Source organism: Dendrobates tinctorius, unplaced genomic scaffold (assembly GCF_039654945.1).
Source record: "Dendrobates tinctorius isolate UK_male_01 unplaced genomic scaffold, ASM3965494v1 ptg000090l, whole genome shotgun sequence".
Classification (NCBI taxonomy): domain Eukaryota; kingdom Metazoa; phylum Chordata; class Amphibia; order Anura; family Dendrobatidae; genus Dendrobates; species Dendrobates tinctorius.
In genome coordinates, this window is record NW_027361758.1 from 7,109,404 (window position 1) to 7,136,438 (window position 27,035).

General features: G+C 44.0%; 1 protein-coding gene across 3 annotated transcripts in view; it reads left to right on the forward strand.

The window, feature by feature from the left end:
- KNTC1 (kinetochore associated 1) overlaps nt 1–27,035 on the forward strand; it is a 292,839-nt gene that overhangs the window by 81,759 nt on the left and 184,045 nt on the right. For all 3 annotated transcript variants that reach the window (XM_073586034.1, XM_073586035.1, XM_073586036.1), the window contains 14 exons: nt 4,784–4,849; nt 4,949–5,010; nt 5,103–5,214; nt 5,312–5,455; nt 5,839–5,895; nt 14,114–14,215; nt 15,061–15,180; nt 15,272–15,415; nt 15,500–15,598; nt 16,086–16,189; nt 16,516–16,618; nt 16,705–16,839; nt 17,373–17,492; nt 17,576–17,648. In XM_073586034.1, the coding sequence (XP_073442135.1) occupies nt 4,784–4,849; nt 4,949–5,010; nt 5,103–5,214; nt 5,312–5,455; nt 5,839–5,895; nt 14,114–14,215; nt 15,061–15,180; nt 15,272–15,415; nt 15,500–15,598; nt 16,086–16,189; nt 16,516–16,618; nt 16,705–16,839; nt 17,373–17,492; nt 17,576–17,648 (1,441 nt within the window). The remainder of the gene's footprint in view (nt 1–4,783; nt 4,850–4,948; nt 5,011–5,102; nt 5,215–5,311; nt 5,456–5,838; nt 5,896–14,113; nt 14,216–15,060; nt 15,181–15,271; nt 15,416–15,499; nt 15,599–16,085; nt 16,190–16,515; nt 16,619–16,704; nt 16,840–17,372; nt 17,493–17,575; nt 17,649–27,035) is intronic.

Here is a 27,035-nt window from a genome sequence, read left to right on the forward strand (position 1 = left end):
GTCACCAGGCAAGTTTTAAAATTATGTATAAATACGCTAACGCTGATGATGACGTAACCAGGAAAATACGGCACATGTTGCCACTGACTATCAGACCCCTAACATTCCAGGCTAATATATTAATCTTGTACAATATTCCCAATCATGTAAGTATGCATGATAATATTTATTTTATACTTTAGGTAAATATTCAACTTTTCCAACATCTTCCTGGAATGTATTCATTTCTCAGGAATAGAACACCATTTTCAAAAATTTAACAAATCTAATACAACATACGGTAATCTAAACCTCCCAACAAGTGAAAGGCAGGGCTTTTGAAAAGCAGACAAACAAAACAGCAAACAAAAGGAATACCTTTTTCATTTTAGGGTTGTAATACTGATCCAAACATTAGAACTCTTTCTACAGAAAGAAATACAATTATCATTTCCGTGCAAACTCTGTAGTCCCTATAGCATACTGCTCTGGCAAAAATTTAGAGACCACTGTACAGTTTTATAAAAATCAGCTTCTCTACATGTCTGACAGCCATTCCATTCCAGTGTCAGTTGAATTCCAACCAGAGGACACCTCATTCTATTTAATGTGCTTCTGAATAGGTGATCACGTGACCCAAATCTTATTTAATGACTTATAGTATAAAAAAAAAAAAATCGGCTGTGGTTTTCACAATCCTCTTGCAATAGGACAAGTAGGATGACAAAACAAGCGCTAGTAATATCCCAAAAGTAATAGGAATTAAAAAATAACTTTTAACCATGCCAAAGGAGTTGAAAGTCTTGAGTGAGGAAAAGAAGGGCTCAATTCTGGCTTTACTAGCAGAGGTATACAGTGAGCGTCATGCTGCCTCCATTCATAAAATTTCTTAGATGGCAGTCCATTACAACAAGGTCAAGCAGCAGACATTGGGGACAACAAAGCTACAGACTGGCAGAGTGCGAAAACGACTCAGCTGACTGGGATGACCGTCATGTTGTTCGAATATCACTCAGCTGACATCAAGTGATCTACAAAAGGAATGGCATATAGCAGCTGGGGTGAAGTGCATGGCAAGAACAGTTAGTAACAGGCTCCTAGAGGGCAGGGCTCAAGTCATGTAAAGCCAGAAAAAAGCCTTTCATCAATGAGAAGCAAAGGAGAGCCAGGCTGAAGTTTGCCAAAGACCATTAAGATTGGACCGTAGAGGACTGGAGTAAGGTAATCTTCTCTGATGAGTCTAATTTTCAGCTTTGCCCAACACCTGGTTGTCAAATGGTTATTAGGAGACCAGGAGAGGCGAACAAGCCACAATGTCTTGCACCCACTGTGAAATTTGGTGGAGGATCGGTGATAATCTGGGGATGCTTCAGCAAGGCTGGAATTGGGCAGGTTAATCTTTGAGAAGGACGTATGAATCAAGCCACATACAAGGTTATCCTGGAAAAACGGTTGATTACTTCTGCTCAGGCAATGTTCCCCAACTCTGAGGACTTTTTTTTCCAGCCGGACAATGTGCCATGCCACACAGCTAGGTCAATCAATGTGTGGATGAAGGACCACTACATCAAATCCCTGTCATGGCCAGCCCAATCTCCAGACCTGAACCCCATTGAAAACCTCTGGAATGTAATCAAGAGGAAGATGGATAGTCACAAGCCATCAAACAAAGAAGAACTGCTTACATTTCTGTACCAGGAGTGGCATAAAGGCACCCAATAGCAGTGTGAAAGACTGGTGGAAAGCATGCCAAGACGCATGAAAGCTGTGATTAAAAATCATGGTTATTTCACAAAATATTGATTTCTGAACTCTTCCTGAATGAAAACATATTAGTATTGTTGTTTCTAAATGATTATGAACTTGTTTTCTTAGCATTATTTGAGGTCTGCAAGCACTGCATTTTTTTGTTATTTTGACCATTTCTTATTTTCTGAAAATAAATACAGAATTTATTGCTTGGAAATTCGAAGACATGTTGTCAGTAGTTTATAGAATAAAAGAGCAATTTACATTTTACTCAAAAATATACCTATAAAGAGAAAAATCAGACAAACTGAAAATTTTGCAGGGGCCTCTGAATTTTTGCCATAGCTGTATAAGGAAATAGTGACACTGATATCCCTTCATTCAAGAAGAGCCCCCTCCTCCATTCATGGCGCTCAAGGACCGTTCATTGGTTTCCAGCCAGGACATTGTCTACTTTGAGGAGTCGAACATTTTGTACTTTTTTTACCATTCGAAAGATGTTCTGGTTATAACGTGGAGTATGTTACTTGTTTTGCACACAGTCTTATTTTTATGTCTATGAATTGGAATTTCCTCTGAGAAATTCGGGTATATGGACACTGTAGAACTAATAATGGTTAATGCAATGTTGTCTTTTGCTTTCTGCAAAATCATATTTCTCTCTCTGAAGTGAAGTAGTGTCATGATAGGACCAGTTGTGGCACCTGGTGGTCACAGACTAATGGGTATCCTTTGGACACACCCTGTGGCAAAAAGGTGGCCAGGGCATCTTTGCCAAACGTATCCAGCAGCACTTAGGATTCAAAGTAAACAACTGGGTCACCAAACTTCACCTTCTTTGGTACCCCCACAATACGCAGGTTCCCTAGTTTTAGCCTGTTTTCCAGGTCGTCCATTTTGTTTATAAGAATACTAATATTTTGCTTATTTTGATATCCTTTTGTATGCAAGGTACTTGGTCTTCCATAGTACCCTCTTTTCTCTACGCTTTTCCCATCATGATGAGCGAGTGTGCTCAGATAAGGTGTTATCAGAGCATGCTTGTGTGCTAATAGCGTATCTCCCTTGTGATCGAATGCTGTGTGCGAGTCACCGTGACTGCATGTGTTGTGTCGAACAGCCACGGGGTCTCAAACATAATATCTGAGCACGACAAAGACACTATTAGCACAAGCACGTGCTCGGATAGCACCTTATATGACCACACTTGCTCATCACTGTCCTCTCATCCTTTCATTACATTTGTGCATATTTTACCTGATAAGGATAATGTCCTCTGAGTCCTCCCACTTGCATGCTGAGGACATCCACATCAGAGCTGCAGCCATTTATAGCTGAATATACATCCCTGAGGTTTGGTTCCTTATCCTCCTCCTGCATAAAATTAGGAGCCGCATTTGGCTGTTTCTTCGGGGTTTCTGTCACAGCCACTCTTAACTGCCGCTGTGGAAGGGGCACCATTACACCCTGCTGTGCCCACCTCATTACCCCCCCATCCGCCATACCTTTAGACAGGGTGTGTACCTCTGAACATGCAGGGGAGCTGTCCGCTGCCCTCACAAATCTTTCCAACTTGCCTGCCGCTTTCTCCCTGTTTAACTAGCATGCTGTGAGGAGGCACCATCTTGGAAGCTTTGCTGTCACAGTCTCTCTTCTTCCAGCTTTTGCTGCCTGTCCTCTTCGACTGGAATTTGCACGGTCTACGTCTCCTATGATTCTGGCCAAACTTTCACGAGTCAGGGACCGTTTGTAGAATGATACGCTGGGGTAATGATGATATTTTGGCAGGATGGTAAGCAAGAGAATATCTCCATGCAACTGCTTTACATGGCTGTCAGGACACCACCACCCATAATCAATGTTTTATCCATATTATTCATATAGTTATCTAGGTGTTATGAACTTGCATAATCTATTAATTGCGCCAGAGTGCAGGATAAAAAAAAACAAAAAAACCTCTTTCCTAATTCAGCAACCAGTGCCGCTTCTCCAATTGGTGGTCATTTCTTATCCCACCTTCTGAGGTCAACATAAACAACCCCAAAACAACTTAAATCCATGTTGGTGAGAGCTTACCAAATTATCAGGTTACAGCTTCTACTTAACTCTGTATAGAGTGAAGGTGGAGATGTGAGGAGCACTCAGCACAATGGGAGGCAGACATGGGCAGATCGTGCTGCTTCTTCTAGAAAATGTATTTCACTTGAGTGCTGGTTCACAGCTACACAGCTCAGTGATGTTGTATAATGTCCTCCATGCTCTTGTTTCTGTTTATGAAGAAAATAACAAAAATGTTGAGCCCCATAAATTGGAAAAGAAAAAAGTCCTATAAAATGTAACCATTTTTTCTTTATATTGAACATAAACTTTGAATATATCTATATAGATGATATGAAAAGCTAAACTTGCGTGCAGGAGGGACACACAGATCCCTGGATAAGCTGATTCTTGCCCTCTCGAGTACCTAGTTTTTCTGTCCATACTTTGCTGCAGGGGTTGACACCCTGATCCTAATAGATGTAATGGCTCCTCCACTACACATCGTGAGGCCCTAAAGGAATCCCTAGTTGGCCCTATAGTAGATACCAAGTGGAGATCTCTAAACATGTTTCACATCTCCAGTTGGTCACAAAAAATGCATTCAGGCTAGTTCCAGATGAAGTGCATATGTCCTTCACACAAAACATCATCTTGAATAAGAACACATGATCCCTCCGCACCACCCTTGTTTACTTTTCTCGGTGATGAGTGTTTTCCTTCACTGTTTCTTGAAGGTTCATCAGGGGAAAAATATATAGAAAGCCCTTTGCAGTGTTGGTCTGCTTCTGTCTTTGTGCTACAGAGAAAGATCAGAAATCCTTCCTTTTTGTGTGCTGTGTATGGAAGCTATTATAGCAACTAGTTTCCATCCAGTAGTTCAAAGACAACTGATGGAGATGGAATCCACACAGCTTATCCTCTATATTACCTGAAATGACACGACACTTAAATTTAACAATGTTAAAGTTTGTCACACTTTATACTAATCCAATTTATTTCCAATTTTGTTTTTTAGGTACAAAGAAAGGATGACAAGATTTTACCAGTATTATCAGATGAGATTCCAGTTTCTATCTCAGATGTAATTTACAGAATGGTTTTTGGTTTTATAATACTTTAATGTATTTTCACCAGTTTATAAATATTTCTTTATATATTATTACTTTCTATTTTTCTGTAGGTGTTAAGAGCCCAAGCAAGGCTAACCACTTTTTATGGTGCCTTTGGCCCTGATAAATTTAGGTTGGTGATTTATATTTTTTGTGGGGTTTTTTACATTGTAAATAAAGCATAGATTTTTAATGCTTAACCTACACTTTTTGCCTTTTATTTAGCGGCATTGCATGGATAGAGTTCTTAAACAACAATGATGTGGTAAAGGATATTATTTTTCAACTGGAAGAGATGAATTTGACTTGTGCGCAATATCTTTGGCTTAGACATCAGGTAAGAAGATGAGGAAATGCTTTTTTTACATGTCTATTACATTTTGTTTTATTCAATAGAATTGCGATACTTTTTTTTTCTTTTTACAATTTTATAGGCTGATTTTGAAAGCAAGTTTGATGAGAAGTTACTAGAGAATCTCCTGAGCAAAATTCCTGCCAACATCTCATCACAAGAACTATGTCTTTGGTTCAAAAATATATTGATTCCATTTGTAAGAAGGATTGTACCAAAAGGACAGGTATTTTATTTTCAAGTGGAAGACAGCAGTGGCTTACAGTTAGCAATTGGTTCACACTTACGCCAACTTCTCTCATTTGACGTTCACTGTCTGAGTATGGACCACGATGTCTGGGCAGTCCTTGGGTCTTGTGACCAAAACTCTCCTGCTTCATAGGCATACATGAAGTTGCGTTAGGGCTGATAGTTCTGCCCTGCAGCCGATCTGGACATTGCGGTCCATGTTTGGCCTGGGAATCACAAAATTATTAAACTGATATTCGCCACACATGGTGAAATGTTGGTCAAGTTGTGGTGTAGGAATGACCGGGATGCCTATGCTTCTATGACTTATCGACCATTTTAATTGCAATGTGGTTATGGTATTGTTTTCTTCTTCCATAGAAAATTGTGGCAAAATGGCTGGAACACAGAGCACGAGCCTTAGAAATAACAGATAAGGTAATTGATTAGAATTACTTCTATAATGAGATTTTATAGGCTTTATCAACACAAACGGAAAAAGGGCTGTGGCGTGAATGTGTTAATTATTAGAGACAGATAACCCAATTAAACACAAAAACAGGATTTTTGGTTACTTATCATAAAATGTTTCTCGGAGCCTTCATTGGGGGACACAGGAAACCATGGGTGTATGCAAATGCTCCTAGGAGGCTGTGACACTATGCACAAAAAAAGTTAGCTCCTCTTCTGCAGTATACACCCCACCGACTGGCACTGGGTTAATCAGATAGTGAGAAAGCAGTAGGAGAAAACAACATGTAAAAGAGAAAGAAAATACACAAACTCAAACTGTAACAATATAACACCGTAAAAGAGCTGATAAACATGGGAGGGAGTTGTGTCTCCCAATGAAGGCTCAGAGAAACAGATTTTATGGTAAGTAACCAAAGATCCTGTTTTCTGTATCGCTTCATTGGAGGACACAGGAAACCATGGGACGTCCCAAAGCAGTCCCTGGGGAGGGAACAATAGAAACTCCATTCAGGTCAGAGAACTCACCACTGCCGCTTGCATGATCCTTCTACCTAGGCTGGCATCCGCCGAAGCCTAGGTATGGACCCTGTAAAATTTGGCGAACTTATGGATGGAAGACCAGGATGCCTATGGTGCACTGCCTAGGAGGCACCCACTGCCCATGTAGAGTGTCTCTTAATCATAGGGGAAGGCGCTCTATTCTTGACCCGGCATGCCTCCAAAATTGCCGTCCTGATCCAGCAAGCAATCGTAGCCTTGGAGGCCGGCAAGACAAAGAGGCATGACCCTGTGGCATGACAAAGAGAGAGTCTGACTTTCTAAAGGGGGGCAGTCCTAGCCAGATAAACCCACACCATTGTGACCAGGTCTATCCTATTCAGTGAACGCTCCAGAGGATGAGTCAGAGCAGGACAAAAGGAAGGGAGGACAAGATCCTCATTTAGGTGAAAGGCGGACACCACCTTGGGAAGGAAAGAAGGTAGAGGCCGCAAAACCACCTTATCGTGGTGAAAAACAAGGAAAGGAGGGCGACAGGAAAGAGCCGCCAATTCAGAGACGCGCCTAATGGAGGTGATAGCCACAAGAAACACCACCTTCCAAGACAGAAAGGACAGAGAAACCTCTCAAAGTGGTTCAAAGGGAGAACTCCTAAGGCCCTCCAGGACTAGATTTGAGGTCCCAGAGGTCCATGGGTGTCCGATATGGGGGCGCAGCATGCGCTACCCCTTGGAGAAAAGCTCTGACCTGAGAGAACAGGAGGATACATTTTTCTAAAAAAAAAAAAAAAAAAAAAAAAATAGAAAGCGCTAACACTTGGCCCTTTAGTGAACTGAGAGCAAGACCAGCTTCAAGTCCCGCTTGGAGAAACGCCAGAATGGAAGGGAGAGCAAAGGACATAGGCGGGATGTGATTAGACTCACACCAGCTGAAATAGGCTCTCCAAGTCCGATAATAGACCCTGGAAGACAACTACTAACAAGCCTGGATCATGGTCTGAATCACACCATCTGAAAACCCGGACGCTCTCAGTACCGCGGTTTCAACAGCCACGCCGTTAAACTGAGCGCAGTACCGCGGTTTCAACAGCCACGCCGTTAAACTGAGCGACTGAGAATTCTGGTGGCAGATTGATCTTTGAGAATGAAGATCCGATCCGTCCGGGAGAATATTGACGATTTGTGTATCAAGACCGCCTGGGCCAATCCGGTGCTGTCAGAATGACCGGCACCTCTTCCGCCGTGACCACCTTCAACAGCCTGAGAAGAAGGGGGAGGAAACAGAGAAGAGCAAACTGTGACCAGGGTATCGACCAGATCATTGGCGCCCATCGCGAGAGGATTGCGGGACCTGAAAACGAACTGTGGAACCTTCCTGTTCAGCCATGAGGTCCACATCCAAAGTTCCCCATTGAAGGCAAATCTAATAGAAGACTTCCTGATGCAAAGACCACTCTCCCGCAGCGAGACCCTCGCAGCTGAGAAAGTCGTCGGCCCAATTGTCCACGCCGGGGATGTGCACTGCAGATATTGCCAGAGCCCGTTGCCTCTGCCCAGAGGAGAATCTTGGATACCTCGGCCATAGCCAATGAGTTCAGAGTCTCTCCCTCGTGATTGATATATGCCACCTCTGTGGCATTGTCCGTCTGAACTCTGATTGGCAGAGCTCTAAGAAGCCTTTCCCAGTTACAGAGGGACAGAAAAATGGCCCTTATCTCGAGGATGTTGATCGGCAGAGAGGATACCTCTGCTGACCAACGTCCCTGGATCGTCAGATGGCGAAAGACCGCACCCCAGCCGAGAAGGCTTGCGTTTGTTGTCACCACCTGCCAATAAACTGGAAGGAAGGACCGAACCTGGAACATGAGAGGAGACGACAGTTGCCAATTAAGAGATTGTTTGACTCGGGAAGAGAGTCAAACCTATCGATCCAGAGAAAAAGCTGGCTTGTTCAACTAAGAAACGATGGCCTGCTGAAGCGTTTTGGCTTCCGACGTTGCCACCATCCTCAGGACCGCCGTGACCGAGCGGAAAGATGGAAGCCACAGGCCTTGCAGAGAGGGAACCCCCTGTTGGAGGATTGCGCTCTTGTCCTTTGGTAAGCATAACCCTTGCCTTATTGGTGTTAAACAGCATGCCTTGAAAAATTAGGTGCTGAGTCAGGACAAGGCAAGACTTTACCCTGTTGACTAGCCATCTGAAATGGAACAAGGTGTCGACAACGATCCTGGGTTTGGTAAAAGGACAGAGCCTTGATGATAATGTCGTTAAAGTACGGAATGAGCACTAGGCCTCTGACCCACAGAATGGTCGTTAACGCTGCCATGATTTTTCTGAAAACCCTGGGAGCGGTTATGAGCCCGAACAGTAGGACTACTAGCTGAAAATGGTCCTGCTGCACCACAAAGTGCAGGAATCTCTGATGCCCTGAGAAGTTAGGGACATGGAGATAGGCTTCCTGGATGTCTATGGAGCACAGGAACTAGTGCGCCTCCATACTCAATTACTGAATGAAGGAACTCCATCCTAAAATGTCACGGTCGGACCCCTTGATTCAGTAACTTTGGATCCAGGATGTGACGAACCACGCTGTCCTTCTTCGGCACCACAAAAAGGTGAGAATAAAATCCTGTGAAACGTTCCCGGTGTGGCACGGGAACAATGGCCCCTGAACTGAGAAGGTAGGTAATGGGTGCAAAAAACTCGGAACCAGAGAAGCATCTCTTGGAGGACAGGATTCGAAGAATCGATCTCGGGGCCGCAAAACAAAATTTATTTTGTATCCAGAGGACACCACCTTCCTGAGCCATGCATCCTCCACTGAGGCAAGCCAGACATCTCTGAAAAGCTAGAAACGGCCACCCAGCCTGGGGAATTCTCTGGGATCTGGAGATGAGTCCTGCAGAGGAAGATCTGCCAGGTCTACACCTGGTGGGTCTACCCTGCGTGTTACGGGGATGCCAGGAGAGGGTAGGTTTAAATGAAGCCCTTTTCCTATCCTGGCGAGCCTGTGGCCTCTCTTAACGGGAAAAAACCTCCCTACCGCAGAGAAACTGCGAAAGGGACGAAAAAAATCGAAGCTGACACTTCAGAGGAGACCGGCGAGATTTGGACGGAGGAAGGAGGGAGCTTATCCCTCCAGTGGCCTCCTTAATTATTTGGTCCAAGTTGGAGCCAAATAGATGGGAACCATGGAAAGGCAAGTTGGTAAGGGACTTTTTTTTGAAGATAAGTCCGCTTGCCATGCCTGAAGCCAAATAGTCTGTCAAATGGCCACAATACTACTGGACGCCTGAGTCGCACATGAAGCTGCGTCCAGGGAAGCTGATACCATGTACTTCCCTGCATAAGAAATCTGGTCCGCGAGGTCGGCCAATTCCTCCGGTCAAGCTCCAGAAATAATGCCCTGACGGAGTTGTTTAGTCCATGCAGCTATGGACTTTGACACCTAGATGGTGGCAAAGACTGGGCACAATGTAGAAGCGGCCGCTTCAAAGGCATACTTTTGCGAAAGACAAGACTCTATGATCCTGTCAATGGAGTCCTTGAGGAATGCGCCATTCGTAAGCAGGAGGACCGTGTTGGTGGAAATTTTGGAAACTGGAGGGTCCACAGTTGAAGTGGTCCAGTTCGCCGTAAGCTCAGGGGCGGAGGGATATAGTCTGCTCAGGCACTTTCCTCTTTGGTAGCGTCTGGTCGGGTTCTTCCATTCCTTGGAAATAGCCTCCTCAAATTCTCTATGTGGGGCAAAGACCTTGGGAGCTTGTCTCAACCATCTAAACGAAACCTTTTCAGCAGGTTCCGTAGAGGTATCCTTAATGTTAAAGGTCTGGTTGACCGCCTCAATGAGCCTCTGGACCATGTCTCTCATATTAAAGGCCTGATCAGGATCCGGTTCCGGGTGATCCGCTGACAATACATCCGAAACCGTCTCGCCAGAGATAAGGATCGGGAAGAGGCTGACCTCCGGGAGAGACCAGGGGGAAAGAGAGACTGAGAAGAGGACCTAAAACGACGCTCCTGCCTGGATCTCTTATGGCTTATGCTGGTATGCACAGCCGGTGAGTCCTGTGACCCACTAGCAACGGTGGAGGCAGGAAGAGGCAACTTGTCAAGAACACACCAGGGTCTGCAACACCTTGGTGAGGTCTGCCATGGACTGAGACAGAGAGGAAACCCTCACTGGGATAGGGGCACCAGTCCTGGGGCAGTAAGGGGGCTCCTGGGGTAGTCGGCACAAGGTGGCTGCTGCAGTCCTGACAGATGGGAGAGGAACGACCTGAAGGAAGCTTGCATTTACATAAAGAGCATACAAAGTGTCTGACAAGAGCAGAGGAAGCAGGAGGATGAGAACGCTCACCTTTAGGATTAGGCATGATGAGCAGACCCACTAACTAATTAATGCCAGAAGGTTAGGGGAAAGGAAGAAAATGTAGAGGAGACTGTCAGTCTGCAGAGCAGAACTACTCACAGTAAGATGCAGGTGTCCTGAAGTCTGCTTTTGGGCTGCAGAGCACTTGTAGAAAGAGAAGTTAAATTGAAATGCCAACTTCCGGTTCCAAAGGCCAAAAAATAGCGACTACAAGGAGGATGAAAGAAAGAGGTCAGCAGAGAGGTGGGCGAGGTCGGAAGGAGGGGTGGAGCTAACTGCCGAATCCAGGAGAAGAGAAAGATGGCGACAGCTGCAGAACTTGGCTGATGAAGCTGAGAGGAGGGGTCGGAGCTAGCCGCTGGGGACAGAAAGAGGCAGTGTGGAAGCGACTGATCAGAGAAAAGACCTCCCAAAGTGCTGAGAAGGGGGAGGAGACAATTGCCGAGACTAGGCCAGAGAGAAGCTGGAACCTAGATTAGGAACGGTGACCGCCAAACAGGGGAGAAGTGGTGCGGAGGCCCTAACAGTGCAGCAAAAAGGTAGTCCAGTGCCCCAACCCAAAGGGAACAAAAGTAAACAGCCACATATGAATCTCAAAAGGACTACAGTTACATTAAGGCCCTAGAAATAAAGTGAGGATTTAGGGGGGGAAAACTCATCATATTCCTTATGTCATCATCCTTTGTTCTTCGTATCTTCTTCTTTACTGAATCTTTACCTGAATCTTCTCTTCTTCGTCTCTGGAAAGGAACCTGGAGGAGAGAGAAAGATGTACCTCTTCATCCAAAAAATATTAGACGTCCGAACCTCCTGTATTGTGGGACGTCCATGCCTCTTGAAACTGACAGGCTCGAGTGGGCAGGAGACGGAGGGCCAAGACCAAATACTGATCACCTAAACACTTCTGTGTCAAGGGTTGGGGTCCTGCCGACTAGACATATGAGGATGCGGGAACACAAAAAGAAAACACAGAATGACAAATGTGCAAAAATACTCTGCAGTAAAAAATATAACTGTAATCAGCAAGTGCTGGTAAAAAGATAACAAATACAGGGTATTTAGTCGATACGTTTTTTGCAAAAAATGTATACCAAGCCACTCCACCTCGTCACGGTAACCCTTAACGGAGCAGTCCCTATCTTATGTATTTAAAACCTGAACATATGAACAGTGTCTAAATGAACAGGATTCAGACAGGCACTTCCTGATGTGGGCACGTGGTATAAGAAGGCTCTTTATGTGCATGTCACACAAGAGAGGGGTGGGGTCTCCCAAACCATGCATAACCAAGGAAAAAATGGATTAAAAACACATGTGACATGCACAGATGTGAACAAGTCGGTCGGACAGTGTTCACACCACCCACTGACTGAAACACAAAAGCAAAACACAGAATGACAAATGTGCAAAAATATATGAGGATACGGGGCAGTACAGTACAGACTGTACTCATAGTCTCTACTTGGGAGTACGGTGTGACGTTTCACACTGTATCCCGACAAAGGTAAAGGACAAGATCCATTAAATTATAAAAAAGGAGACTACTGGAAAACGCCGAAAACCAAGGTACATATGGGTCTAGTGAAAGACCCGTGTCCACCTCCTACTGACACTAAACTAAAACTGATTAACCTAATGCCAGTCGATGAGGTGTATACTGCAGAGGAGGAGCTAACTTTTTTGTGCATAGTGTCAGCTTCCTAGTGGCAGCAGCATGCACCCATTGTTTCCTGTGTCCCCCAATGAAGCGATAGAGAACTTTAGATTTTAAAGGAAGGTTTTTATTAAGAGGTATGCAAACTGCCTCTTCAGAGAAAAAGAGGACTTGAAAGCTTTAGCTTTTATCCTAATTCATATTACGAGACTCGTTAAAGGGTTGATTGTGACTTGTAGGATCGCTACTACCAACAGGTGGCGCTATAGAGTTCAATTCCACATTTTCTCTGAAGAAGCAATTTGCATATTATTTTCCCAGATGAGCATTGCACGGCGAATAAGCCTCCTTAACTTGACAAGCCAGAGCTGGCATGTCACTCTCCACAAGGAGAAACCTTACCCCTTAGACCTATTATTAAGGGAACAAGGAATCCAAACCTTCAGGGCCCTCTTTGAAAAAATGATTTCTCTCCCTTTTAAAGCATAAATTAACTGTGGTTTATCATATCTTTGGGAAACTGAGTCCAAATTTCGTAGCCTCATACATGTCTGATTACTGACACACCTATTAATCAAGAAATCACTTAAATAGGACCTGCCTGAGAAAGTGAAGTAGACCAAAAGATAGTCAAAAGCTAGACATAATGCTGTGATCCAAAGAAATTCTGGAAAAAATGAGGAACAAAGTAATTGAGATCTATCAATCTGGAAAAGGTTTTGAAGCCATTTATAAAGATTTGGTCCTCCAGTGAACCATAGTGAGAGCCATTATCCACAATTGGTGAAAACATGATGACTCCTCAAAGAGGTCCTAACTTTACTCCTCTTAGAACATTTGGTTTCAGCATCTGATTAATGCCCTTGTACATAACTTTACATTTCAGGTTAAATATGTCTATGAAGCTGTAAATCTGGAGCAGGAGGCCCACAGCAGAGCCAGTCATTTTTTTTTATCTACTTACGTTCTGTGAAATACAACAGTCTGAATTCAGCCTTACTTTAATAGATTTTTTTATTAAATATTTTTGTGCATGAAACATAGAGGAAAAAGTAAACATATTTCAAGCATCTTATCTACTAGTGGTTTTGAAATATTTCAGGTTTAGGGAAAAGCAGAAAAGGATTTCCAGTTTGTCAAGGAGCGCTTCCGGCTGATTCATTAATTACTCCGAATATTTAAAGGAATATCCAGTTTATTATTAGACTTAAAAACACAACGCGTTTCGGCTATACATAAAATTAGCCTTCATCAGGTAAAACAAGACACCAAAAAGGTGAGAAGAATTTTTTATTTCTATCTGACATAATTAAAACTCTGCACTTACATCTGCACCCCCCTTCTTTTTTTGGATATTTCTTGAAATACTCGGAGTAATTAATGAATCAGCCGGAAGTGCTCCTTGACAAACTGGAAATCTTTCTCTGCAGGTTTAGGGAAAAGAAATCTCATATATTCTAAAACTAAATAAACCTTCAAGTATTCTTTTCCTGTTTCAGATGTGAAATTTCCATATTCGTGTTTTACTTTCAATGGATTTGTCTGTTTTTTTTTCTACTGGATATTCATTATACTTGTGGGAATTAATATTGATACGCTTTGTTTTCTTCTAAATAATGTTTTCATAGATTAGTTAAAATGTCCTTTGTTCTTCACTAGGCTAACTGGCCCGAGAATGGCTTTAAAATGGCAGAAACTTATTTTATTTCTAAGAATCCTTCAGATCTTGGCATTGCCTCATCTTGGCTATGGATACCGCTGGTAAGTGCTACTGCTTAAAATGTACACCTACCCTACTTTTTTCCCCAAATTTGGAGGAAAAATATGCATCTTATAATCAGAATAATGCTGTAACTTGTTAATCTGCCGCTTCACCTGTGGTCTCATCGGTCGTCATGATCAGTCTTTCATAACCAGTCACTGCCAAACACTGATATTTTCTACACATGGTCAAATGTAATTTTTTGCAGTTCACAACCACTAGAGCAGCTGTGGAATAAGAAGATGATTACAACTAAGGCCTTATTCACATATCCATGTTTCAAGTGCTTGTTTTATGTTTATTTTTGTCTTTGGCTGATAGAATACGTAGGCATTATAGTCAATAGGCTCTTCACATGTGCAAAAAAGAAAAACCAGAGAACTGTCTGATTTTATTCCAATTTTCAGATCAAACACACCCATTCAAGTTAATGGGTCCCCCCTTCCTAAAATAAAAAAAAGCAGTTACGCCATTCTAGTTGCAACTGTGTGCAGTCCTGCAGTCCGATTTTCAATAAGTAATGCAAGGGGAAGCTTGAAAAGCCTCCATCGGTTTTTGTATCTGAGAAGAGAAAAACAGAGTCACACTGATCGTAAAAATGGATACATGGACCAAATACAGATAAATATTGGATCCAGCACACTCATGAAAGTTTTCTTAAAATAAATAAATGAGTAAATACATTTATAATCATTTTAGACGGTGTTAGCTAACTATTTGGAGATTTATGTACCGAAATCTCGATTGTTCTTTATAGGTGACAGCACTTTTATCTTCTGATTTGTTGATCATTCCTATTTGATGATTGATATAGAGTATTTTTACTGCTCTTTTAACATTCCAGAAAGAAGATGGTGACTGTGAAGAAGTCCAGCAGTTGATGAAGCTTGTCACAAGTCTTCAGAAACTCATGGATCTGTACAGGAATTACAACTGCAGAATTGCACTTTCTGAATATGAAAAGGTAGTTAAATTTCTGGTCTTAGTCTTCTGACTTTTTTTTTAATCAATAACTTGTATTTTTTTTTTTTTTTATCTTTGTTTCTAAATTTCAGGAAACTACTACTACAATTGTGTTCCGTATGTTGGATAAAGTCTTGGCCCCTGAACTTATTCCAACCACGTTAGAAAAATTTATAAGACCATATATGCGCCAGCATAACCTTCATGAGGAAGAACTTTTGCTTCAGTACATTAAGGTAAATCCTTAACTATCAATGTTTATAGAGAAATAGAAATATAACTGTTGTTTAGCTTCCTTTTTTGTTTCCTATATTTATAAGGATTTGCTGGAACATTGCAGTTCACGTTCTGCATCATTGTTTGAAACAGCGTGGGAGGCCAAGGCAATGGCTGTTATCGGCTGCATGTCTGACACAGATGTAAGTAAACCAATTTTTGAATGGGAAGCTTAGTTTTCAAAACAAAAGACTATTAGAATCTTATAATAATCTTATAGGAAGAATTTTATCTCAGGTTGCAACTTTGTTTAAGTGGCTCTAAGATTGAACTGAGTGCATTGACCTCATGATTTCTCTTCCCCACATACCCTCTGTCTTGCTTTTATTTATTTTTTAATTGACTATCTCTTCAAAGGGGACGGAGTGTGATTTCAACCTAATGTGATGTCAAGAGTGCTGTTCCTGGCCATTGCATTAGATGGAAGGTGGCACACTGGACTAACCTTGTGGCCCCTTAGTTCACAGGGAACTTGTAGAGTTCCCAGGGGTCTGACCCCCACCAATGTTGATGACATGGCAACACTTTATAACATCAGAATTCCCCCTTTGAATATAGTGTAATCGTTTTCAGAAATTCCAAAATTGTTTATGCACAATCCAATTTGCACTTTTATTTTTTTCAATACAGTTAATATTTGATGCTGTACTCCAAATTATGTACGGTGCTGTGGTTCCTTGGAGTGATGCCGTTGAGCAGCTAGTAAAGCAGCATCTAGAGATGGATCATCCCAAGTAAGGCTTAAAAACCTATTACAATTATATGCACAATTCTACATGGTAAAAAAAGAGCAAGCTGAAAAATCAATTAGAGGCAGCTTCAGGTGGCCATAGCTCCCCACACTTGACAATTTTATTTAAATCCCCATAAAACCCTAGGTGTGCTGCAGGGTAAAGCTTGTCTAACACTGTGGGATGCATTGAAAAGCAGATCAATCCTAGAAGTCATTGATCCTATAAAAATAAAACCCCAAACGCATTGGATGTAGGACTTCTTTAGTACAGTAGATTATTAGTAGATCACAGCATTTCCATTTTTAATGTATGTGCTTTCTTTGTAGAGTAAAATTATTGCAAGAAAGCTACAGACTCATGGAGATGAACAAACTTCTACGAGGCTATGGCATAAGAAGTTTTAATTTTTCAAATGATAAGCAAATCATGGTAAGACCATCATGACAGTGTTTGTATATGCATATTCACACTTTTTAATTATAAGATTGTTCTTATTCTTATTCTATTTTTTTAAGGGTTTAATTAAATACATCTTAAAGCAGGATTCGCCTTCATCTTTGGAAGATGCTTTAAAGATTGCCCAGGCTTATAGACTTCCAACAGTAGAGGTGTACATATTCAGAATTGTTCAGCTAATTTACATCAACAGAGTAAGTTAGATTATTTGCTTAACATCCCCATGGAAAAGAGATTGCTGTTCCAATTCATTAAGGCCATATATGGTCAGCTTGGCATTACCTTGAAGCCTCTCCATCTCCTCGTTGGGCTTGATCTAATTAGTATGTGATATATATATTCATTACAATCTAAATATATGGCAGAATAGCTGATTGTTTACATATACTTATATTTTATAATCACTTCTCGCAAGCATTTAAAGAGTATACGTTGTTTTAATTTTTATTTCATATATCAATAATACACATGAAAATAAGTAACTTTACTATATATCTTATCAGAGAAATTATACATGATAATATATTTAATATCTGAAATCTTAGTAATGGCAAAGGCTGTCTTCACTGAATACAGATTTTTGATAATGACGGATCAATTTTGGCAGATAAAGAAGATTTCTCTCATCAAATATATTACAAAGTTGCTTATTTTCATGTACTATTGATTTATGATATAAAAATTAAAACACTTAGCTTTAAGCATTCCCAAAATGTTATGTCTACAGGGGGAGGAATGTCTAAATCTTTTGAAGTCTATTTCTCCTGCTGAAGCCGATGAAACAGTGGAACGCCTGTCTTTGTGGGCAAGAATTGCTTTACAAGAAAATCCTGGCAATTCTGAGGAGGTAAAACTGATTAAATGCTAAAGATATGATCATGTATTATTGGTATTTTCTTTATATTATTGCTTATTTTTTTCTTCTTGCAGTGCAAGGGAGATCAAAAAATGATAGCGAAAACACTTGTAGATGTTTTGAAATTCCATGGGTGTGTTCTGAAAGGTTAGTTGTCTATTTTTTACATGTTCATTTGTAAATTAATTTCATACTTGATGTTGCTCATGAGGTGTAGTCAGCTACTGCTGTCACCGAACATGTCAGAGTCTGTGTGTATGTGTATATGTATATACAGTGAGTACGGAAAGTATTCAGACCCCTTTACATTTTTCACTCTTTGTTTCATTACAGCCATTTGGTAAACTCAAAACCGTTCATTTTGTTCTCATTAATGTATACTCTGCACCCCATCTTGACTGAAAAGAAATCAGAAATGTAGAAGTTTTTGCAAATTTATTAAAAAAGAAAAATTGATTTATCACATGGTCATAAGTATTCAGACCCTTTGCTCAGTATTGAGTAGAAGCACCTTTTGAGCTAGTATCCATGAGTCGTCTTGGAAATGATGCAACAAGTTTTTCACATCTGGATTTGGGGATCCTCTGCCATTCTTTCCTGCAGATCCTCTCCTGTTCCTTCAGGTTGGATGGTGAACGTTGGTGGACAGCCATTTTAAGGTCTTTCCAGAGATGCTCAATTGGGTTTAGGTCAGCGCTCTGAGCCTGTCAAAAATGGTCACAGAGTCGTTCTGAAGCCAATAGTATGTTATTTTAGATGTGTGCTTAGGGTCATTGCCTTCTTGGAAGGTGAACCTTCGGCTAAGTCTGAGGTCCAGAGCACTCTGGAAGAGGTTTTCATCCAGGTGTCTCTGTACTTGGCTGCGTTCATGTTTCCTTCATTTACAACCAGTCGTTCTGTCCCTGCAGCTGAAAAAAACCCCATAACATGATGCTGCCACCATGTTTCACTGTTGGGATTGTATTGGGCAGGTGATGAGCAGTGCCTGGTTTTCTCCACACATACTGCCTAAAATTATCACCAAAAAGTCTATCTTTGTCTCATCAGACCAGAGAATCTTATTCTCATAATCTGGGAGTCCTTCATGTGGGTTTTAGCAAACACTTTGTGGGCTTTCATATGTCTGGCATTGAGGAGATGCTTCTGTCGGGCCACTCTGCCATAAAAGCCTGATTGGTGGAGGGCTGCAGTGATAGTTGACTTTGTGGAACTTTCTCCCATCTCCCTTCTGCATCTGTGGTGCTCAGCCACAGTGATCTTGGGTTTCGTCTTAACTATCTCACCAAGGCTCTTCTCCCACGATTGCTCAGTTTGGCTGGACGGCCTGTTGTGAGTTCATTTTCCCCTTCACCGTCGATGTCTGATGAACTCCCTCTTCTGGTGAAGGAAGGTAGTGAGGCTGATTACCAAACACCTGATCCGGTAGATGATGACTGGGTAACAGGAATTTCTGACTGGATATAAGGCAGCCGACGCCCTTCTGAGTCGCTGGTGATTTCTCTACTGGATTCTTGGAGACCAGTCTGACTCCTGCTTCCCAAAGATAAGTTTTTGCTCTGCTATTGAACTTATTAGTTTTGTTTTGTTTACCTTGTTGTTTGGAGTTCAGCCATCCCCGGTCGGGGGTGTGCTGAGTTCCATTTTTGTATCTGATCAGTTTGTCTCTTGCTCTGTCTTCAGAATTTACCTGAGTGCTGATATAGTCATTTTGAAGTCCTAGCGACTTCAGGGCCTGTTTTTCCTATCAGACGGTTGGGACATTTTTTGGTAGGGTTTTTTACGGATTGCAGACAGCAGCTTTTCTATCCTGTCCTTTTTAGTTAGCTTGGGCCCCATTGTTTGCTCAACCTATCTTTCTATCTGTGTTAGTGTTTTCATCTTGCTTCACCGTCATTATATGTTGGGGGCTGGCTATTGCTTTGGGGTCTGCTCTGGGGCAGTTTAGATTTCCCCTTTCTTTCTTTAGGCCTATTTAGTTCTCCGGCTGTGATCGAGGGGTCTAGGGCATCGTAGGAACCCCCCACGGCTACTGTTAGTTGTTGTGGATAGGATCAGGGGTCTGCAAACCGACAGCTACCAACCTCTCCGGTTATCTGGACTTAGCTTGTATTTTTGTTTTTTCCTCCTTCGGTGACTCATTCATAACAACGGCCAGGTCAAAGAAGACTTCTGGTGGTCCCAAACTTTTTCTATTAAAGGATTATGGAGGCCACTGTGCTCTTAGGAACCTTGAGTACTGACTGCAGAAATTCTTTGTAACCTTGGCTAGATCTGCACCTTGCCACGATACTTTCTTTGAGCTCCTTGGTCAATTCCTTTGACCTCATGATTCTCATTTGGTCTGACATGCACTGTGAGCTGTGAGGTCTTATATAGACAGGAAACCATGGGTGTATGCTGCTGCCACTAGGAGACTGACACTATGCACAAAAAATAGCTTCTCCCCCAGTGTACACTCCACCAACTGGCACTAAAGTAATTAGTTTTAGCTTATTGTCATTAGGAGGAAGACATGGGTCTTTCACTAGACCCAATTCTACTTTGGTTTTCGTCGTTTTCCAGGAGATTTTTTCTCTTCATATTCCTTGGAGGGAAACAGTGTAAACCGTCACACTTTTGTCCCACGTAGAGACAGAAAGTACGGCGTGGACTGACACCCCGTATCCTCATCTGTCTGACAGGACCCCAGTTCTTAACACATCAAGAGTGTTCAGATCATCTGAAGACTTGTCCTGGCCCCCCTCTCCTTCCTTCTCTCCCAACAGAGCTTGTCGGTTTAAGGAGGTATAGACGTCTCGCAATCGGAGTTAACCCCTTTATGATGAGGTCTTGATGTCTGATCATTGACATCTTCAGGGATGAAGAGGTACCCCCTCTTTTTCTACAGGTTCCTCCTCCGGTAGGTGACAGGAAGATCTACGCTGCAGGAATGTGTCACACAACTTTCCTCTCAGGAGTCATCCTATCAGGTCTTTTTAACATTCTGCACAGGGTTATGGGGCTCTTTATGTGCGTGTGTGTCTGTGCTGGTTTGCCCTTCAACTTTCTTTTAGACCTCCACACCACTCCCTTCATCTGTGCCGGCCTTTCCTTCTACTCTAGGCCCCGGCTTCGCCGTGGTGTTTGGCTCCACCCACCTTCTTCCTCCTTATCACGTGGGCTTGGTCTCAACTCAGCACGGACATTGCTCCTCTGCTCCTTTAGTGGCGCAGGAAAATTGCACCCTCTTCTCTCTCAGGGGGCCCGCCTCTTCCTCTCCGCGGCCACCATTTTCTGTCATCCGATCATTCAGCACCACAGGAGCATCTCCAGCCAGCCTCCAGATCCGTTAGCACCACTATGTTCTGGTTTAGTTCTCATAATTCCTGTTCCACCTCAAGCATTTTCCAGGTTTTTATTCACACCTTTTTGTAGTTCCAAAGATGGACGAGTCTGTTCAATCCATCCTGGATCTCAAGTTGCTGAACAGTAGAGTGCGTCTATGACTTTTCAGAATGGAATCCATTCATTCAGTAATAGCTTCCATGGAGTTGCAAGATTTCCTGTGTGCTCAATGTATATCAAAGACTCTTAACTCCATTGTTCGCTGTCTTCAGGCCTGCGATTTCTAAATCTTCAATTGGCCATGGCGATTCTGGGCAGGATGGTAGCGGCTGCGGATTCGGGCATCCCTAAACTGGTGGCTGTCCTCCCCCGTTATTCGTCAGGGTCGGTCCTTTCTTTCTATTACTGGCCAGTGATTACAACAGATATTAGTCTCCTCGGCTGGGGAGCTGTCTTTCACAACCTCACGGTACAGGACCATTGGTTGGACTTTGCTGCCTATCAACATTCTCGAGATGAGAAACATTCTTCTGTCTCTTCTCCACTGGCATGGCAGGATCTTCTCAGGTGCCTACTATTTTGAGTCCAAACAGACAAAGCCATGGCTTTGGCATATGTCATCAAATAGGGAGGAACCCGGAGTTTTTTGGCCGTGTCTGAAGTCTCCAAGATCCTTCGATGGGCAAAGAACATGGCTCCAGCAATCTCCGCAGTGCATATTACCTATGTAAACTGTCAGGCTGCAGACTTTCTCAGTTGTGAGGGTCTCGCGGTGGGAGAATTGTTTCTGCATCAAGACGTCTTTCATCAGATTTGTCTACAGTAGGACACCCCGGATGTAGATCTCATGGCCTCCAAGATGAACAGACAGGTTCCGCAGTTTGTCTCCAAGTCCCAGGATCCCCTTGCAGTAGGTGTCGACGCCCAGATGATACCCTGGTCACAGTTTACTCTTCTTTATCTGTTCCCGGCTCTTCCCCTGCTTCCCAGACTGTTGAAGAAAGTCAAGACATAAGGGTTGCTGGTCATCCAAATAGCTTTAAATTGTCCCAGGAGGGCCTGTTAAGCAGAGGTTGTCAGTCTACTTGCAGACGTCCCTTGGAGACTCCCATACAGACCATATCTGCTTTCTCAGGGCCTCATCTTCCACTAGAATTTTCAGTCGCTCGATTTGACGATGTGGCTGTTGAAGCCGTGGTACTAAGAGCGTCCGGGTTCTCCAAGCAATTGATTCAGACGTTGGTGTGAGACAATCACACCACGCCAATGGCTTTCTGCCTTCCGTCTTTTCTGGCCTTTCTTTAATCAGGGCTTGATGCAGGTCTAGCTATCAATTCGCTGAAGGGGCAAGTTTCCGCGTTGTCCATTCTTTTCCACTTAGTCTGACGTTCTCAGTTCAAAACTTTTCTTCAAGGAGTGGCTCATGCAGCTTCTCCATATCGTCCCCCTGTAAATCTCTGGGTCCTCAACCTAATTCTGGAAGTTCTCAGGAGTCCCCCCTTCGAGCCACAGAGATAAGGTCTCTCTGTCCTTTCTATCTTGGAAGGTAGTTTTTCTTGTGGCCATCACTTCCATCAGGCAGCTCTTTCATGTCACTCACCCTTTCTTATTGTGCGCCAGGATAATTTGGTTTTGCGACCTGTTCACTCCTTTCTTCCCAAGGTAGTTTCTGCCTTTCATCTCAATGAGGACATAGTCCTTTCCTCTTTCTGCCCATATCCAGTTCACCCTCTGAAACGTTCTTTTAACAAATTGGACCAGATAAGGACATTTCACGGCTTCCTTTCTAGGATGGAATCTCTCTTTCTGATTCCTGAGGGCACTCGAAGAGTTCTTTCCGCGTCCAAGGCTACAATTTCTCTCTGTAAACAGGCAAACATCTTGAAGGCGTACCGGGTTAAGAACAAAGCTCTGTTCCCCCTGTGAATCTAAGCCCACTGTATCTGAGCAGTGGAGGTATCCTGGGCTATTCTCCATCTGGCATCCGCCTTACAGCTTTGCAAAGTGGCGACATGGTTTTATATTCACACATTCGCTAAATTCTACAGGATCCATACCTACACTTCGTCAGATGCCATCCTTCGTAGGAGAATCCTACAAGCTGCCGTGGTTAGTTCTATGACATGAATGGAGTTTATGCTGTTTCATTCCATAGGGACTTATTTATGATTTCCCGTGGTTTCCTGTGTCCCCCAATGAAGCAAGAGAAAACAGGATTTTTGGTTATTTACTGTAAAATCTGTTTCTCAGAGCCTTCTTTGGGGGACTCAGCACCCTCCCATGTTTGACAGCTGTATTAACTGTTTTCTATTGTTGCAGTTTGATTTTGTGCATTTCTTTCCTTGTTCTTCCCTTACACGTACGTTACTTCTCCTACTGCTTTCTCACTAACTTATTAACTTTGTGCAAGTTGGCGGGGTGTACACTGCAGGGGAGGAGTTAATTTTTTGTGCATTGTTTCAGCCTCCTACATCCATGGTTTCCTGTGTCCCTCCATGGTCTAAAGTTTTGGCACCTTTGAATTTATTCCAGAAAATGAATATTTCTCCCATAAAATTATTGCAGTTACATGTTTTGTTATATACCTGTTTATTTCCTTTGTGTGTATTGGAAAACAGAATAAAAAAGGTAAATGAAACATATGGTAATTTCACACAAAAATGGACCGAACAAAATTGTTGACACCTTCAAATTAATATGTGGTTGCACACCCTTTGGAATAAATGACTGCAATCAATCACTTCCTATAACCATCAACAAGCTTCTTACACCTGTCAACTTGAGTCTTGGACTACTCTTCTGCAAACTACTCCAGGTTTCTCATATTTCAAGGGTGCCTTCTCCAAGCAGAAATTGTAAGATCTCTCCACAAGTGTTCAATTGGATTTAGATCCTGACTCATTGCTGAACAGTTCAGAACTCTCCAGCACTTTGTTTCATTCCATTTCTGGGTGCTTCTTGAAGTTTGTTTGGGGTCATTGTTCTGCTGGAATACCCATGACGTAGGGCGCAAGCCTACCTTTCTCTATCGCTTCATTGGGGGACACAGAGACCATGGGTGTATGCTGCTGCCACTAGGAGGCTGACACTATGCACAAAAAAAGTTAGCTCCTCCTCCGCAGTGTACACCCCACCGACCGGCAGGAAATTCCTTAGTTTAGCTTAGTGTCAGTAGGAGGTGGACACGGGTCTTTCATTAGACCTATATCTACCTCGATGTGCGTCGTTCCTTTTCAGGTTTCCGGAGGGATACAGTGTGAAGAGTCACAACTGTACTCCCACAAAGAGGCAATGAGTACTGCCAACCCGTATCCTCATAGCTCTCCGGGCGGACCAGAAGCTCAGCACAGGTGCGTGCCAGCAACGGATGGTCCTTGCCTCCTGTCTCCCACCCACTCGCCCACCAGAGCCTGTCGGTCGGACGAGGCGCAGACACAGGAAAGATTACAGACAGCGTTGGATAAGAAGGTACCATTATGGAGCATGGAGCGGCACCAAGGCAGCGCCGCAGGTTCTTATATGCTGCTTGTCCCCCCCGCCTGTATTCATCGGGGGCTCCATCTTAGAGCACGGTTCTGGCGGCGTCTTCTTTGTGGGTGGCCACGGCAGCGTTGCGGGACTTCAGCGCCGCCCCGTGCTGACAGGCGGCCGCCGTCTCAAATTCATTTTGGGCCTTCGCGCTCGTCGCGGCCACTCAACCCATTCACTCACATAGGCCGGCTGCGCTCCCGCCCGTTCCTAGGCCCTCCCACCGCCTCTCTTGACCTTAGGCTGGGTGGGGGGGCGGTTTCCCTTGGTTCAGGCGGCTAGCTCCGCCTTTCTTCTTGTCCCTCATGAACCGGGCTTTTTCCTTCACCTCAGGCTGCCGCCATCTTTGCAGCCTGTCAGCTGGAGACGAAAAACAGATGTCAGTTACCCCCTGCTGAGGCCCTGCAATTTTCACGAGCCTGGTACATCGCTTTGGGGACATCGGACCATGAGTAGTTCTGCAACTGCAGACTGACACCCTCCTCTGCTTTTCTTTCCCCCAACCTTCCGGCATTTCTTCAGGGTCATTCTTTTCTTCCTTCATTATGCCTAACTCTAAGGCTGAGCGTGGTCGTCCGCCGGCCCCCACGGGTTCTCTAGTCCAGTTCTTCGCATGCTCCTCTTGCAATCGCTAACTTCCCTCAGGTCAGCCTACTCCCCTCTGCCTGGACTGCAGCAATCCCATTCAGCATGACCCCGTCCAGGAGCCATCTATTGCGCCACGTGAAAGCGAACCCCCCATTCCTGGTTGGACTTCGTCTCTTTCACAATCTGTGGCAGACCTCACCAGGGTGTCTCAGTCCCTGTTAGCTGTCCTTGATAAGTTGCCCCTGGACACTTCTGCAGGGTCCAGCAGGTCACATGACGCTCCATCTGAGCCAGCCAGCAGAAGCCGCAAAAGGCCCAGACAGGATCTCCGGCCGGGATCCTCTCCTAGCCTCACATCCCCACATAGTCCTTCCCAGCAGTCGCCCTCCCGTGCCTCCTCACCCGAGTCAGGTGAAGCGTTCTCAGATGTGTCATCCGAAGAGTTCTTAGAGCTGGATTCGGACCAGGACTCGGACATGAAGGTTACGGTACAGAACCTCATTGCTGCGATTAACCACACCTTCGAAATCTCAGACTCCCCTGCCAAATCCTCAGAACAGGAGGTTTCGTTCAGACGGGCAGAAACACCTTCCAGGGTCTTCGTCTCCCACTCTGTTTGGCAAGATCCTTACCAGGGAAAGAGAAAATCTGACCAGGCGCTTTCAAAGAGGGAAGTTCCTCGGCGTGCTGTACCCGTTTGCCAAAGAGCTCACCGACAACTGGTCGTCTTCCCCCTCGGTAGACGCACCCGTGTCCAGACTTTCTAACAACACGGTCCTCCCGATTTCAGGTGTGGCGTCACTAAAGGATTCTAATGATAGAATTATAGAATCTTGAGCAAAGTCAACATTCGAAGCGACTGCAGCGGTGCTAAGCCCAGCCTTCACTTCATCTTGGGTAGCGAAGGCCATAGCCACTTTGGCAGAGGATCTCCGCAAGGGCATCCTAGATAAGGCCCAACCAGAGCAATTGGCCGAACTGGCCAACCAGATCTCCCATGCAGGGGATTATCTGCTCTCTGCCTCCTTGGATGCCACGTCTTGCGCAGTTCAGGCGTCAAGCAACGTGGTGGCAATCCGACGTACAATTTGGCTCAAGGCTTGGCAGGCAGATCTGTCTTCAAAAAAGTCCCTTACCAATCTGCCTTTTCAGGGAGCGCGTCTCTTCGGATCCCAGCTGGACCAGATTATTAAGGACGCCACTGGAGGCACGAGTTCCCTCCTACCTCAGTCCAAGCCTCGCAGACCTCCACTAAGATGTCAGTTTCGGCCTTTTCGGACTTTCCGCCGCTTCAATACGGCAGACAACTTCTCTAACCAACAGAGAGCGCAGGCACGCCAGGATAGAAAAAAAGTGTCTTTCAGACCCACTCCCTCCTGGCGATCTCACTCCTCCCAGGGCAGAACCTCCAGGTCCAGATCTGGACGGTCCACATCAGCATGACTATCAACGAACTCCCGAGGGTCCTTCCCAATTGGGAGGTCGACTCCTTTTCTTCAGAGACGTCTGGCTTGCCTCAGTAGAGGACACTTGGGTCAGGAAAGTTGTATCATCAGGATGCAAGATAGAGTTCGTTTCTCGTCCCCGGGATCGTTTCTTCGAGTCCCGACCTCCAAAAGATCCTGCCTTAGTTCCGGGGTTCTTTGCGTCCATCGCCTCTCTCCTCAGTTCCGGAGTGATTGTACCCGTTCCCGAATCAGAACGTTTCACAGGGTTTTATTCAAACCTGTTTGTGGTGCCGAAAAAAGGCTGTACAGTTAGCCCCATCTTGGACCTCAAGTTACTCAACAAGAGAGTCCGACTGCATTTCCGAATGGAGTCTCTTTGGCCGGTAATCGCTTCCATGGAGACGCAGGAGTTCATGTGTTCAATAGACATTCAAGATGCCTATCTACATGTTCCCATATTCTCCGGGCATCAGAAATTCCTGCGTTTCGCCAGGAACATTACCAGTTCGTTGCACTGCCGTTCGGTCTCGCCACCGCACCCAGAGTATTTACAAAGATCATGGCGGCGTTGATGGCCTTGTTGAGAACAGGGCTGTGGAGTCAGTAAGCCAAACCTACGACTCCGACTCCTCAATTTCCCTTACAC